This window comes from Aedes albopictus, unplaced genomic scaffold (genome assembly GCF_035046485.1).
Source record: "Aedes albopictus strain Foshan unplaced genomic scaffold, AalbF5 HiC_scaffold_711, whole genome shotgun sequence".
In the NCBI taxonomy this organism is placed as follows: Eukaryota; Metazoa; Arthropoda; class Insecta; order Diptera; family Culicidae; genus Aedes; species Aedes albopictus.
In genome coordinates, this window is record NW_026917545.1 from 1 (window position 1) to 16655 (window position 16655).

At 39.9% G+C, this 16655-nt stretch overlaps 1 protein-coding gene across 1 annotated transcript; it reads left to right on the forward strand.

Annotated features, from left to right (window-relative positions):
• Positions 1 to 6075: 6075 nt before the first annotated feature.
• On the forward strand, positions 6076 to 8238 carry LOC115256895 (uncharacterized; the record flags this gene model as incomplete). Its single annotated transcript, XM_062843998.1, has 2 exons — positions 6076 to 6647; positions 6709 to 8238. Coding segments are annotated over 2 exons (1437 nt in total), but the record flags the coding sequence as incomplete, so codon positions are not given.
• Positions 8239 to 16655: the final 8417 nt, after the last annotated feature.

A 16655-nucleotide genomic window follows, 5' to 3' on the forward strand; every position in this document is an offset into this window, starting at 1 on the left:
CCACAAATGCCGGCTCGGCGAAACGCGAGATCAGCCATCCGCGATGACTATTGATGGCCCTTAGCTGTGGCCGTCTTCTTTCGTCTTCGATCTGGTACCGAGTCGCCAGATGGTCACTACGGGTTTACCCATCGTTAACTCTCCAGTCTGAGTTAGGGTTTAGACTCGGACTGCAAAAGGTCATAGAATTTTGACTGTTCCTACTATAGTTATTTTAGCCATGGATTCGAGCAGAATTGTGTTGGCCATGGATTAGTTTGTTGTGTTGGCTACCCCATTCAACCACCCTGGCGTCGATGTCTCCACCGATGACAACGACATGGAATCCCACCAGTACTGCACTGGGTAGCGAATCTAGCAGAGACGAGACCTTTTTTACTGGCCGCCTGGGGGTGCATACAACTTCATTAGTGTACCACGCATGGCCCAGCCATCTTTATCTACCAACTACTGGAGAATGAATTGACATGACACGGAACCTCACGATGAAAGCGACTTACTCCGCCAAAGCTCCACTCCTCACTGCAGCGACAGCATCACACTGAAACTCCCATCATGATGCATGTTCTTTGACTGCAAACTAGCCATTTATATGGACCGCCACTATTCATCCTTACACGTAACCCAGTTCTTTTCAGACAAGGCCATATTTGTATTTGACTCTAAGACTGCCACAACAGCTACTTGAGAGCAACTGGTGAGGCCGCACGCGTTAAAGTGATTTAGGTTCAGCTGTGTGACCTGCACTACTCACCTCTTTGAAGTCTTCCATGTGTACCTATAGTCACTTGGGTGACGGGTAAGTACGGCTCCTATTTGGCATTCAAATCAGGCATTTTGGTGCCGAGTTGACCTTCTTCTTCGAACTACCTGCAGAGTTTGCTGCTATTGGGGCCACAACACCATCACGATTTGTGGCCTTGCTCGAAGCATCTGATGCTCGTAGATGAGGGCACACTGACCACTTAGTTAAATCTGATCCTTCCGGCTGTAGCCGCCTTTTTAACATTTCCTATTGAATGCTTAACAGTGGCAATGTGGGTGCATGCCGGGCCTTTCCGCAGGCGGATTGAGGCACTAAGTAAATCGATCTCGCACTATTATTTAAGGTAGGCTGCGAGCTCCTAGGCGGCTTTTATCTCATCCAGATTTTAACACTGAGATGTCAGGGCTCTCTCATGTACCTTCTCACCTCTTCCTTCTTTAGAACCAGCATAGCCTTGGGAAATTTATGCAAAAAAAACATGAATGAAATCTTGAATAAACCTTTGGGGAAATTTAAAGAAGTAAATAAAATTTAGAATTTTTGGAAATTTTAGAATTTAGAATTTTTAGGAGTTTTAGAAGAAATTCTTGGAAGGTTTTCTAAATGAATCTTTGGAGAAACTTGATAAGAATTTCCATAAGCAATTCTTGAAGATGTTTTAAAGAAATCCCATAAATAATTTATGAAGCAATTGGAAAATTTTCATAAAAAGATTCTGAATTTCCAGAAAACTCTTCTAGATGTATTTTTAAAGGAATCCGTGAACAAATTTCGAGATTTAACCCAAGGGGATTTTCTTCTGAGATAAATCACTAGAGGATTTTATTTTTGAAAGATATTCATGTTTTTTCTTGAGGAATCTCTAAAGAATGCTTCGAAAGAATCGCAGCAGGAGCTTCCCTATAAGATATTATGAAAAAGCCTTGGAGGTTTTTTCTAGGTAATCGCTGGAAGAACTCTTAGAAATCATTGAAAGAATTTTTTAAATAAACCCCTGAAAGAGATTTTGAAGGAATTTTGAATGAAATATTTTAAAAAAAGTCCGGGAAAGAATTCCTTAACACCCAAAAGGCCAACGTCATTTTTGGCATCAAATTTTCACATTGAAAAATTCATAACTCTGTTGAATTTCAACCAATCGTAATGAAATTTTGTGACAAGATCCAGTTTTTATTCTAGTTTTGATAAAATGGGACAAACAATTCAAAATCCGGATTGTTCCGGAATTATTCCGGATTCCCTTGGGGTACCAACGTTATGCCATTTGGGGTATTTGTATCAAAACTATTTTTTTCTCTATGAAACTACTTTGAAACATTGAGAAAAATTAAAACGTTATCGAAGCTGATTCGATCAGTAAATTTTTTGAATATTTGGAGTTCCTCTGGATGTTCCTAGACTCTCTGGAAGGTCCCCGGGGGAACCTGTAGTAGAGGCCACTTGCTATTTCACTCCAAATCATATCATGCGACAGCTCTTTCTTCATGATTTTCCGTAAATAGGCTACTCATGGCTATAAAAAGGGTCATCGACCACTATGGCCACTTCTGGAACCTCCGGGGTGCCCTGGCGGAACCTGTAGTAGAGGACACATACATTTTTACTCCGAAATATACCGTGCGACAGCTCTTTCTTCATGATTTTCCGTAAATAGGATATCCATGGCTATAAAAAGGGTCATCGACGACTTTGGCCACTTCCGGATCCTCCGGGGTGCCCTGGTGAAACCTGTAGTAGAGAACACATGCATTTTTACTCCGAAATATGCCGTGCGACAGCTCTTTCTTCATCCTTTTTCTGAAAAAAACTTTTAAGGGAATCTATACAAGCTTTTATACGGAAATCCCTGCAAATCTGAATGAAGATATATCTAAAAGAGTACATGAAAGAATTTCTTGAAGAACTCTTTGAAGATTTTATGTGAGAAATTACTGGAGAAATTTCTGCAGAAGAAAGATTTGAAAGATTTTTCAAAAGAATCAGTATTGGGTTTTACCTTTTGCATTTTATATGGGAATCAATGGAGAAATAACTGAGTAAATCGATAGAAGACTCATTACCAAGGAATTCTTGAAGATACCTGAAATTTCTAGTGAAATTTCTGAAGAAAATTCTGGAGGAGTTTTCAAATAAACGCTCGGAGAATTTTTTTAAATACATTCTTAGGGGAATTATAAAACAAACTCTTGAAGAAATTTCTGAAGCAGCTCGTTGAAGATTTGCTAGTTCAAGAAATTTCTGAAGCGACACATGAGAGATTTTCTGTTAGAATTCCTGGAAGAAATTCCTGAGGCATCCATTGAATCTCTGATTAAATCCGTGAAGAATTTCTTGAAAAATTTTCGAATAAATTTCTGAGGGAATCCTTTAGGATTTCTTTAAAGAAATCAATGTAAAAATAACAAAGTAAACCTATGGAAGATTTTCTCATGAATCCTTGAAGTTACTTTTGGTGAAATTTCTAGTGGAATTCATCAAGAAAAATCTGTAGGATTTTTCAAAAATATGCTCGGAGGGAAGTTTTTCGCGAAAAAATTCTAAATAATCTCTGGAAGTACTTTTTGAAGCAACTCGTAGAGGATGCTCTAGTCCATAGATAAATTTTTGAAGGAACCTCTGGAAGATTTTCTGTAAGATTCTCTGGAGGAAATTCTTAAGGTTGAAGGATTGGTCATTGACATAATCGTCATCATTGAAAACTCGAAAGCAGTTTTCTCGTTCAAAACTGAAATTTTCGCAATGAAAATGTGTTCACTGTACTCCATTCTCCACCCAAAATACAGTGAATACATTTTCACTGCGAAAATTTCAGTTTTGAACGAGAAAACTGCTTTCGAGTTTTCAATGATGACGATTATGTCAATGACGAATCCTTTAACCTTAAGGAATCCATAAAAGATAAAATCCTGAAGCAATCATTGCAAACATTGAATAAAGAATTCCTCACAAAAATTTGAAGGAAATGTAAGGAAAAATTCTGAATTCTAGGATGGTTTTTTATTTTAAAGAATCCATGAATTCCTGTTGGATTACTTGGAAAATTACCAAAGTTGAATTTTCTGAAGGAATATTTATAAGATGTACTGAAAAACCTCTGGAACAATTTATGAAGGTATGTCGTCATAATCAAGGGTTTTCAGGAATTATCTGGAAATTCTTCAGGAGTTCTTTCTGAAAATTTCCCTGAAGTTTCTTTTGAAAATTCTTTAGGAATTAGGCCGTTACAAATATTTATTTCACTTTTTGTCCCACCACTCTTTGGATGGTCGAGGGGGGGGGGGGGGGGATAAAAATAATAAAGCATTTATTCTGAAAAATATTAAAAACTCATCGGATTTGTTAAAGAATTTTTGGCAAGACCCGATATTTTAATAAATATTTTTTTATCTGCCCCCTGAAAATGCCAAATCCAGCCAAACATTTTTTAAGGGGGGGGGGGGGGCAGACAAAAAGTCAAAATTTAATTTGTATCAGCCTTATTACAAAAAAAAAATCCTCCTTCTAAAAATCCTCCAGTAGTACATTTTTTGAGTTCTCCAGCAGTGTTTTTCAAGAATCTTTCAGGAGTTCTGGTAATTCTCCAAGTGCTCTTCCATGAGTTTCTTCTGGAAATGGTCCAGGAGTTCTTGCAATGACAATTATAAATTTATTCTAAAAATGTTCCAGGAGTTCATTATTAGAGCACCCTGAAGTTTTTTGTTTTCAATATTCCGGAAAATTCTACCAGGAGTAATTTCTGAAAATCCTACAGAAGTTCCTTATAGGATTCCCCTAGAAGACCATCTGAGAACACCAGCAGCTCACCCTTAAAATACTCCTGGAACTGCTTGTGGGAATCTGCCAGGAGTTTATTTGAAAATCCTCCGGTTTTCTACTTTCGCAAGCTCCTTCCATCAGAAGTTTTTTTCCTCCAGAAGTTTCGTGTGGGAACCCTCCAAGAATTTCTGGAAGTCCTTCAGGAGTTTCTTATGGTGTTCCTGCAGGAGTTCCCTCTGAAACCACCAGGAGTTCATTCTGGGGATACTGCAGTACTTCCGTCTAGGAATCCAGCAATAGTTTATTCCGTGAATCCTCCAAGAATTTTTCCAAAAAATAAAACTTCAGGAGCTCCTTCTGAAAACTCTTTTGGAGTTCCTACAGACAATCCTCCAGCAGTTCATTCTATGAGTTCTCGAGGATATCCTCCCAAGTATCTTCCAGGAGTTCCCTCTGTAAACACAGAAATTAGCATGTTAAAATGCTCCAGGAGTTCATTCGGTGAGTCTTGCAGGTGTTCTTTCCAAGACGCTCCCCGAAGTTCTTTCTGGGAATCCTCCAAGAGTAGTCCTTCCAGTAGTTCCTTCCGGAAAATACTTATCCTGAAATATCAAGTGAAAAACCGCCAAGAGTTCTTTAGGAAATTCTTCAGAAGCTCCTCCTAGAAAGCGTCCATTCTTTTTTTCTGAAAATCCTGCTGCATGAGCTCCCTATGAGATTCTTTAAGGATTTTGGAGTACTCCAGGAGGTGTTTGAAAGAATTCGTGATGATTTTTCTGGGGTAATTTCTGGAGAAAAATCCGTAAGAATCCCTAAAGGAATATCTCAAGGGATTTTAAGAAGTTTTTTTTTTAATCCCTGGTGCAATTTCTTAAAAACGTTTTTTAAAGATTTTTTGAAGGAATCTCTGAAGAATTTTCAAACAAATTTACGGAAGAATTATCTGAAAATACCCCTCATGGAATCCCTGCATGAATTTCTGAAGAAAGAAAAATGTCCAAGCCATATATTCTAAACAAAGTCATTTTTAAATTTCTGTAAGAAACAAACCTTGAGGAAAAATTACAAATGTATCCTTGGAAGATGTTTTCAATAAATCAGAGACGGACTAACTGGAGAATTTCTTTGATACATTTCCAGTGGAATCCCTGGTGGAGATTTTAAAAGAATATTAAGAAGATTTTCTAGAAAAACCTGCACCCGGAAGAATATCTGAAAAAAATCTCTAAAAGATTTTGTAAGTGAATCCCTGGAGAAAGTTTTGAGTGAATTTTCTGAAGAAATTTTCTAGGTACTCGTGGACAAATTACTGAATGAAGCAATGTATCCTGCAGAGATGTAGGATCCACTCCCAAACCTAGTTAGGCACATAAGTAGCCCAACTTATGTTTGAGGTCTGGACCTGTGCTAAAGATTTCTGTTCTCAATCACTGTACTGTATGATGAATCTGGATCAATGTACTGCTATCATAGAATAAAGCGTTGGCTCAGGGTTCAAATCGAACATGAACTTTACAAACTAGTCATCTAATGTATCATGTATTTAACGTCCTCTTCTTTTCATTCCAGTGGTTCTAATCGAATGCACACCGCTCAGCTCCGTCGATTCCTACCCGGTCAAGCTACCCTCCAAGCTGGAGGAAACCGGCAACAAATCCACATATCTCAAACGGGCCAATGAACTTGGCTCATCGTCAGCGTCGTCGTCGGGTGGAACTTCTTCAAGTTCCACTTCGGCCAACGTCGCCGGTGGTAAACCCGCCGGAGGCTCCTCATCGTTCATATCGTCGCTTCCGCCGATGGCCGCCGCCTCAAGTGGATTGCAGTCCAGCTCGAACGGACAACCGGCTCCGACGATGAACAGCATCGCCATCCTACCGGAACCGATGCCGCAGGACGTGGACGACACGTTCGCCAGTGGAAGTCTGGCCGGGACGGATTTTGGGCCGGATGTGACTCGGTTTGCTAGGACGGAGGAGGAAGGGTCGGCTTCGTCAACGACTACGGTTACGGCACCGGCCGTTGGATCTGGACGACTCAAGAAGAATGGGACGATCTTCTCACGCAATGACCAGAACATCACCACGTTGAAGCTGAAGAACTACAACCGAGGAGTGGAGAAGGAGTGAGTCTGGTGGAGGTGAGCGCTTGTGCTTTCGGATATTGAACTGGTTTTCTTGTTTTAGGGAGTTGAAGACATCTCTACGGATGCCTGATCGTGGATCTCGCTTGGTGGATACGTTGATGTTGACGGCTGTTGAGAACGCTACGGAGCCTATGGAACTGACTCCGGATCATCCAACGGCAGTTGAGCCAGAAGAAGGAAGCGGCAACGATACGGACACGAATATCCTAGAGGACGTTCCTCTAGAGAATGGGACATTCTCAGAGCAATCCAACGCAGATTCTCTGCAGTCTCCTGCGCCCAGTGACATCAGAAACAGTAGCAGCAGCAGCAGCAGCAGCAGCATTAGCTTTAGTTCTAGTAGTAGTGAAGATAGTAATAGTAGTAGCAGTAGTGAGCGGGACATTCCCGATAGCCATAGCGACAGTTCCGGAACGGATTCGGTCATCGCGAGTGACCGACGGATAGGTAAGATCCTGTCGTCCGACTTCCGGGACTTTGTCAGCAATGGCAACCCGAATCCAAATGCGAGCAGTTACATATCGCGGGCGATAGCTTTCTCCACGCAGGACCTTCAGGAGGGAATTGACGACCAGGACCATCCGCTGGAGGAGGACGACTACCGGCGCAGCTCCCGAAGTCAGCAACGCCTGAATGTGGGAGCCATCTCCGGGATTTGTCTGGCATCGCTGGGGCTTCTGACGGGGCTCTCGGCCGCGTTGATAATCCTCTACAGGAGGTATCTCTATCTGAACAAGCCCCAAGCACTGAGCGAGCCGGATTCCAGCGGGTACATCGACGACAGCACGATCCGGGACAACTCGGACGAGATGTACAGCTTGGACAATGACTCGTTCCTGAACTCGCTGGAGGCGATGACCATCCAGAACTACTGGACCGACAACGTCAAGCACACGAAGCTGTGAGGTGGGCAATCTACTTCTTACACATTGTTTCAGTAGATTAGAGAGTCTTATTTTTATTGCAATCATTCCGTCACATGCCGTCCCTTAGTATGAATGATAGTCTACTTGTATTGTTCTATCGGTTAAAACTAGACATTCCCAATTATAGAAGACATATCGTTACTCAGTTTTAGAGTAGTGCTATGTGTAAGTATTCTTTGACAAATAAGTTCCTTAGTTGCAGCATTCCAAATACGTTTTTACTATATTCTTATGATCTATTTTACTGAAAAAAAAACCTATAATTGGCTGCTCATTTTGAAAAACGGAAAAGAAATGTGATTTAGTGAAAGCATCCGCCCGCACGCACGGGCTGGTGCAAGAGAGCGCGTATTATATTTATTGCAAGCTTAAATTTAGTCGAGTGGAAATTGTTGATGACATGTGTAAACATTATAATGAAAAAAAACTAAAACCTGAGAAAAAATTGGTTTAAACTCCACACAATTACGGTACTGTTGGAAATTGAGAAAACTTAAAGCAAAGTACTTAATGGTAAGAGATACGAAAACGTATGAAAAGTATGAAACTTCTGGCCACAACAGAAAGATAAGATATATCGAACCGACAGTGGTACAACATTTCCAATTCCAATATTTTGTGAATATAAATTTGGTAAGTTGAAAGTTTTCCGTCTATCAGGAATTTGTTCGTGCCGAAATAGTCCGTGATTATGTTTAGTTACTACTCCCATGAGTTACTTTTGGCAATCATCTAAGGGGCCGTCCATATACCACGTGGACAGAAAATTCATGGTTTTCGACCCCCTCCCCCCTCCCCGTGGACAAGCGTGGACTTTTCATTGACCCCTACCCCCCTCCCCCAATGTCCACGTGGACTTCCGAAAAAAAAAAAAGATTTTTTTTATATTCCTAAAATAAACGGAAGATTCATTCTGAAGTTTTTTTTTTGAATAATGTTTTCTTTTTTCTTCATAAACATTGCCTAAAACACCAATAATTAACTACTTTATGAATAACAAATATTTTATAGAGTTACATAAAATACAAACAACATCAAAAAATAAAAAAAAAATACAGGAAGAAAACTTTTTGAGAGACTTCATTTTAAAGTCTTTCTCAAAAAGAAACAAAATAGGTAGCTAAAAAGTTTTCAACATTGTTTTTAATTGAGCTTAAGTATGGGTTCGATTCCCGCTCCAGTTGGTGAATTTTTTTCGTTAAACGGAAAATTCCCCACTGGGTGTTTCGTGTGATGTCCATCGCCTAATGTAAGTGATTGCTCAGTCTGTTCAATCTCTGGTTGAAGACGGTGGTTTTTAAAAGGTTTTTTTTTGTGTTAAGAATCTTAACTTAACTTGAGATAAAGTATTTTTTTTAACTTTTGTTGAGATAAGATTATGTTTCTCAGTATCCTACAAAAACAAGAATTACAGCAACTTTTTAAAAATGCATAGAGTATAGTCGAAACTTAATTATTTTACTGAGATTTAGACTTCAATAACCTATAGAAAAATCTTAAATTTTAAAGGAAGCTCAAAAAAATGATCAAGATAAACCTGCAAATCTTCACATGTATTTTGAAACTTCGGAGAAGTTTACAAAATTTGATATGAAACTTCGAGAAATTCACACAGAACTTCAATGAAAACTCTCTGACGGAAACACCAAGATTTGCATGGTCTATACTCCATTTTAAATATCCGGATTATTCCTCGATGAAAAAAGTAAGTAATTAGAAGTTGTGATAATTTACAACAAATTAGTCGATGAGTCAATACCATGATTTTTTACATTAAAGAAGTAACGTCCAAATAAAAAAAATAGGGGTAATCACTAAACAGATTAAATTGCTGCGTAAGCCATGAATTTCTGCTTATTTGAAATGTTTCATGATTTTGCAGATGAAATAATCAAAGATTGCCTTGGTGATCGCGAGGTTTAATCAGTTTTAACAGTTTACGCTGTTAAGTGAATCCCCCTAATGTATAGTAATATAAAATGCAAAGAACTGTTGTTGAAGAAAATCTCATTAATAATGCGACATAATTTATTTCGTTTGTAAATCTTTGTTTCTTAATTCTTATGGCAATGTTGTCCACGTGGACATTTGACGAACGGGTAGGGGTCCTCTCCGTGGACAAGCGTGGACTTTTCTCGAACCCCTCCCCCCTCCAAGTTGTCCACGTGGTATATGGACGGCCCCTAAAGGTTCATCCAGGAGTTCCTTCCGGCAATGCTCCAGGAGTTCCTTCTGGAAATCCTTTAGAGAATTCTTTAAGAAATTGTCCAGGGAATTCTGAAAATCTTGCAGATTTAATTCTGGAAATCTTCCAGGAGTTCATTCTAGGAATGCTTCATCAGTTGTTTCTCTAAACCGTCGACGAGTTTATTATGGTGATCCACCAATGACTTTTAATTGAATTCCTCTAGAAGTTCCATCTGGGAATATCAAAAGCTCTTTCTAGGAATTCTTCAAGATTTCCTTTTGAGAAAATTCCGGGAGTTCTTTCTAGGAATCGTCCAGTAGTTGCTTCTAAAAAATTTTGCGGAATTCATTCTGGAAATGCTCCAGTAGTTTCTTCTGAAAATTCTCCAGGAGTTCATTCTAAAAAACCCTCAGGAGTTCCTTCTGTGAATCCTCCAAAAGTATATTCTGGAAATCCTCCAGGAGTACTCCAGAAGATTTTTCTAGGAGTCTTTAAGTTGTTGTTTCTGGAAATCCTCCAGGAGTTCCTTCTGGGAATCCTATAGGATTTTTTTTTCCTAAAATCTTGCTGGAGTTCCTTCTGCAAATCTTCCAGGAATTTCAACGGTTCTTTCTAAGAAGCCTCCACGCATGCATTCCTTCTAATGATCTTCCAGGAGCTCCTTCTAAGAATCCTCTAGGGGCTCATCCTTGAAATTCTCCAGGAGTTACTTCTGGGAATTTACCATTACTTTATTCTGGGAATCTTCCCGGAATTCTATCTTGGAATTTTCCAGGAGTTGCTTCTAAGAATCCAGCAGGATTTCTGGGAACACCCCAGAAGTTGTTTCTAGGAGAAGTTCAGCAGTACTTATTTCCTGTGAACCCTCCACGAGATTATTTTGGCGATCCAAACTACTTCATTATGGGATTCCTCTAGTATTTCCGTCTGGGATCATTTAAAGAATCCTTCAAGATTTCCTCCTGAGAATACTGCACGAGTTGTTTCTGGAAATCATCCAGTAGTTATTTTGTGAAAACTCCGGAATTTCTTCTGGAAATCCATCAGGAGTTCCTGCTTTGAATCTTTCAGGATTTCCTTCTGGGAATCTTTCAGTAGTATTTTCTTAGAATCCTTCAGGAGTTCTTTCTGTAAATCCTCCAGGAGTTTTTTCCTAGCATGCTTCTAGAATTCCTTCTGTAAATCCGCCATGAACTTCTTCTAAGAATCTTTCAACGTTTTCTTCTGGAGAGCCTCCAGGAAAGCATTCCTTCTAATGATCTTCCCGGAGCTCCTTCTGGGAATCTTCTAGGGGTACATTTTTAGAATTATCCAGGAGTAACTTCTGGGAATTTTCCATAACTTCATTCTGGAATCTTTCCGGAATTCCATCTTCGAATCTTCCAGGAGTCCCTTCTTCTGAGAATCCACCAGGAATTTAATCTGAAAATCGCCCTAGAGTTCCTTCTGAAAAATTTCCATGAGTTCTTTTTCCGTCTGGAAATACTCCAAAAGTCTTTTTAAGGAATCCACTAAGAGTTCTTTGTAGGAATCCTTCAGCAGTTGTTCTTGTGAACCGTCCAAAAGATTATTCCGAAATCCACCAATGGTTCATTATTGGTTTCCTCCAGGACCTCCATCTGGGAATCCTCCGGAGTTCCTTCTGGAAGTGCTCCAGTAGTTTCTTCTGGAAATTCGCCAGTATTTCCTTCTGGGAATCTTTCAGGAGTTCCTTTTGGGAATCCTCCAAGATGTCCTTCTTAGATTTTTTCAGGAGTTCCTTCTCCAGGAAGTTTCCTCCAGGAACTTCTTCTATAAATCCTTCAACGATTCTCTCTGAGAAGCTTCAAAAATGTATTTAAGGAATCCTTTAGGAATTTGTTCTGGGAATTCTCCATGACTTTTTTCTGAGAATTCTCAAGGACTTCCTGCTGAGGATCTTTCAGGAGTCCTTTCTTGGAATTCTACAGGAATTTCTTCTGATCATTTAGCAAACCTTCATTTCTGGAATCCTTGGAGAATACGATCTTAGAATCTTCCAGGAGCTCGTATTGAGAATCCATCAGGAATTTACTCTGGGAATCCTCCCACAGCTACTTCAGGGATTTTTTTTATCATATTTCATTTTGAGAATCTTTCAAGAGTTTCGTCTGGGAATACTCCAAGAGTGCCTTGCAGAAATCTGCTTGGAGTTATATTCAGGAATCTTCCAGAAGCTAATTCTGGAAATCCGTCAAGGACATCTTCTGGAAATTCTCCTGGGAAACCTTCAACCACAGAAAAACAGACGTCACACTCTCATTGTTTTCCATCGATCACCTTTCTAACGGTTGATTCGAATATTCAGTAGTAGGTCGATCTACCAATCGTAGCACTGATATTGTTTTTGCTTCTTTTTGACGTTTGCTCACTACCACCATCTAGTGGCGGCCCGGCAAAACACAGTTCGTTTAGCATTGGGCGATTACGTTTTTGTGACGATGTTTTTTTTAATGAAATTTGTTTCTTTTTAATGAAAGTGTTACGTCTGTTTCTCTGTGCTTCAACAGTTCTTTCGGGAAATCTTCCTATCTGAAAATAGTCTAAGACTTCTATGCGAGCTTTTCCCAGGAGTTTCCTCCGAGAATGTCCTAGGAATTATTTTAGTGTAAGGTATTGTCATCGCGGTTGAAACCCGAAGTTTCCCCACACCCAACAATCGAATTTTCTCAAAATGCATACGTGATACATAACGCCGGACGTAGTGCGCTGGACAGCGGACCTGGCCCTCTATCCAGCGCACTATGGCCGACGTACGTCCGATACACGGTTTTTGAGAAACCAATGATTTTCGCGTTTCAAAAATTCCGATTTTCAACTGCACGAACAATATACCGGAGCAAGATGAAACGCGAAGTTTTGAAATAGATTTCAATACAATTCAGAAATTTATCCTTCGCTAAAAGATTGTTTGAATCAAAAACTATTTGTTATGGCGTTATGGCAATCAAATTGTTTATCATCATTGGAAAACATCACGTCAACTCGCTGTTTCATCTTACCCCACCTGTTTCAACTTGCCCCGGTGTACCTTATACTTCAAAAGTTCATTCCGAGAATCCTGCAAGTGTTCCTTCTGGAAATGCTCTAAAAGTTTTTAAACATAATTTTTCTGAAATCGTATATTTTATCATTTTTCGCAAACTAGCACGTCGATGTTTGCTTGAATATTTGGCATATTCATTATCTCTCATACTTTCAATTTTACTCATTAATGAGTAAATTTGATTGCGTGTGTAGCACATTACCACAGTATATTTGTCGGTCAAAAATCTGCCACAAGATGTCGCACTGTGCTTAACGAGTGCTGTCATCTGTTGCAGGAAACTGGCATGGTTGACTGACGCCATCTGGTTTTGGTTTTTGATATTGATGCAATACGCCATCTCTCGGTGGTTTGTGATGCACACTAAAGTTGAACTACCTAAAAATGTATGAGATTTACCCATTTTTGGTAACTCAATGTTTCAATAACAGAACTTGACACTTTCAAAATATGAGAAAAATTGTGCATGACAAAAATGAGTTTCGAAATTTCGATTCTCGATTGTATCAATGTACAGGGTGTATACTATGTTTTCATACAACTTTTCATCGTTGTGTAGCTGCGCTCCATGTGCATTCTGTGTATTGATATTGGTGTCAGCATCAGCCTCATATATAGGCTATCCATCGCGCACGGTGTCGACTTGCTCTCATTTGTTGTTTATTTACCGCGCACGATGAAGGAGTACCGCGAAGTCGTAGTAAAGTTGTTTGCGAGAGGTGAGCGGCCCGGCGACATATTCCGTCGGTTGAAATCACACGGGGTGAAGCGGGATTTCATCTATTACACCATCCGTCGGTACCGGGAAACGGGTTCGACCAATGACCGTGTGAAATCCGGGCGGCCGCATTCGGCGAGGCCGCCAGCAGCCATCAAGGTGGTGAGGGAGCGGATTCGTAGAAATATGAACCGCTCGATCCGGAAGACCGCTGCTGACCTGAATGTGTCGATCAGGATTGCTCACAACATCATGACGAAGGACCTGGGATACAAGCCTACCAAGAAACGCAAGGTTCACGGGCTAACGGAAGCTACAACGAAAAAGAGGCTGGACAGAAGCAAACTGATACTTTCGCGGCACGCAGGTCAGGAGTTCGTGTTTTCTGATGAGAAACTTTTTGTCTTGAAACAGCCACACAATGCCCAAAAATGATCGACTGTGGGCGCCGACGCTGGCCAGCATCCCCCCGTCCCAGATAAACATCCCACGGTTCTAGAGCGCCCCTTCGGTGATAGTTTGGGGGCCGTATCCAGGCGTGGGAAGCTCCGACTGGTGTTTATCGAGAAAAACGTGAAAATCAACGCCGCGAATACGTCTTATAATAATAAGACCGAGGTTCTGGAGAAGGTTGTGGCCCCGGCTCTTCGGGGCCTCTACGGAAACGATCATTATGTCTTTCAACAGGACGGTGCACCGGTCCACACGGCAAATATCGTCCAAGCATGGTGTCGGGAGAATTTGACCGATTTTCTCGATAAAAGTTTGGGGCCTCCCAGTTACCCGGACCTTAATCCCCTGGACTTTTATGTATGGTCGTACATGCTGGCCAAGCAGAGTGAGCATCGAGTGAGCACTAAAGACCAATTTAAGAAGCTTATTTCCAAGATCTGGGACGAGATGCCGATGGATCAGGTTCGTGCCGCGTGCGATTCTTTTGAGAAACGTCTCAAGCTCGTGGTAAAGCACAAAGGGAGGGTATACCCAGCAAATATGTCACGAAGATTCTCAATAAACATGGTTTCAATAAAAATAGAACCAGAAAAGAAAAACTTGCATTTTTATTTTTTTAACACATTTTTAAACTGTATGAAAACATACATAGTATACACCCTGTAATTTCACTAAGGTCTTTTTAACATGTTTTTTACACGGTTTTTCAACTTTCTCACGCGGAGATCGAAGTGTGCCGTGGAAAAGTAAATATGCAAAATTTTGCACCTCTGTCATTTTCTGCAAAAATCTTGCTTTGTTTTGTATTTTTGTAAAAGTTTTTGTGTTAGCTATTGTGGAATTTGCATTCGTGATAATTTCGAAGTTGATGTGGTTGCAGCACAAGAAGACGTTGGACCCCACATCGGAATTAATCCTGGAGTTAGCTACAATGATCGAGTCAAAGTTGGGACGTCAGGAATGCAGATGCAGACCATTAGCTAACTGTACTACAAACAGCAAAAGGATTGCAAACCTCTTTCAGGTTTGGAAGAATTTCTGGAGGAATCTATGACACAATTATTTAAACAAGTTTTTCTATCCATGGGAGGTTTTCGGCTTTCAGTCACGGAAAAAGCGTTGATACTTCTATATCATTGCCAACGTTTTAATTCTTGGGTTAGGATTATCAATTGTTCTTAAGGCGAAACTGGAAGCATTTCCTCATTTTTTTGGTTTTTGATTTTTTATTAAATAACGAAGCAATATATTTAAAATCGGTTTTCGTGCACATGTAGAGTATGGATCAGGGTATCTTCTGATTTTTTTACGCTGTAGAAAATGTTTTTCGTTTTTGCAGAAAATGTTGTTCAAAAATGGTTTCTGCAAAACGAAAAACATTTTCTGCAGCGTAAAAAAAATCAGAAGATACTCTGATCCATACTTTACATGCGCACGAAAACCGATTTTCAAAATATCGCTTCGTTATTGAATAAAAAATCAAAAACCAAAAAGTGAGGAAATGGATCCAGTTTCACCTTAAAACCTCCCGGGAGAATTCCCATCAAGTCAAAAAACAGTCACCTTTTAGGTAGGAGACAAAACGCCCGCTGGCACTTTCCACTTTAACTTGTAGTGAAGTACCTGGGGGTTCCATCGAATTCTTCCCAGTAGCAAATAATGGGGTAGGAGGCGCATGGTAGTTTAATGGATTAATTCTAGAGGCGCGACACCTCTAATATCCATTAGCGGTATTAAGCAGTATTAGAAATATTAATCCCAGACGAAACCGAATTTTGAACGAAGTAAGCCATGCTTATTGTGTACTGGTTGGAATTGAAATGTCAGCAACAAGAAATTCGTACTTTAATTGGTTGCGGGTTACATGGAATCGGCTGCATATCGCTGTTCTATCGTACTTCTCATTCCCAAATCAATCATTCAGGATATATCGCTGGTGGACCACCAAACTGTGGTACCTCGTATAAACATCTACATCCCACCCAACAATTTGTATATACAATTATCAAAAGCACACAGATCATTCCTGGTAAAACATTACGGAGAGTCAATCTCCGGATCAATATGGCCAAAATTCAGGTCAAAATTCAATTAACTAGGCCCTACAATCTTAAACTATCATCCAAGCTTCCAAGCTTAAAACGGCATTGAAGTACAAAATATCATTAGTAGAAAGATTTCTGTTAACGTCAATTTTCATATTCTGGTAATATCAAGGGAAATAAGAACTGTTTAAAAACGCAGTCAGCTTATCAATTTAGTTTTTCTTTCATATTTATTGGAAATATGTATTTGAAGACAACAGTTTCCCACAATCAGCTCGTGCTTAGGATTTAACAAAAGTGCATCAAACCACATCTGATGGATAAAGCAACCATCAAGATTTTTTACGTCCAGCGACATGGGCTTTCGAAAACCAACTCCAAGAGAAGCTCACGTTATTTTCACAGCTAGAATAATCAAAAGAAATAAGGATTTTAATTGAATAAATTGAAGAGAAACCTACGACAAACCGTATCTCCATCTCTTGTTTCGTGACAGTTGGTTGCTGTATGAAAAGTCATGACATACTACACAAAAAATGATTCGGTAAACCATGAAGATTAGGAAACTAATATTTATTAGGCGGTATTAGCGT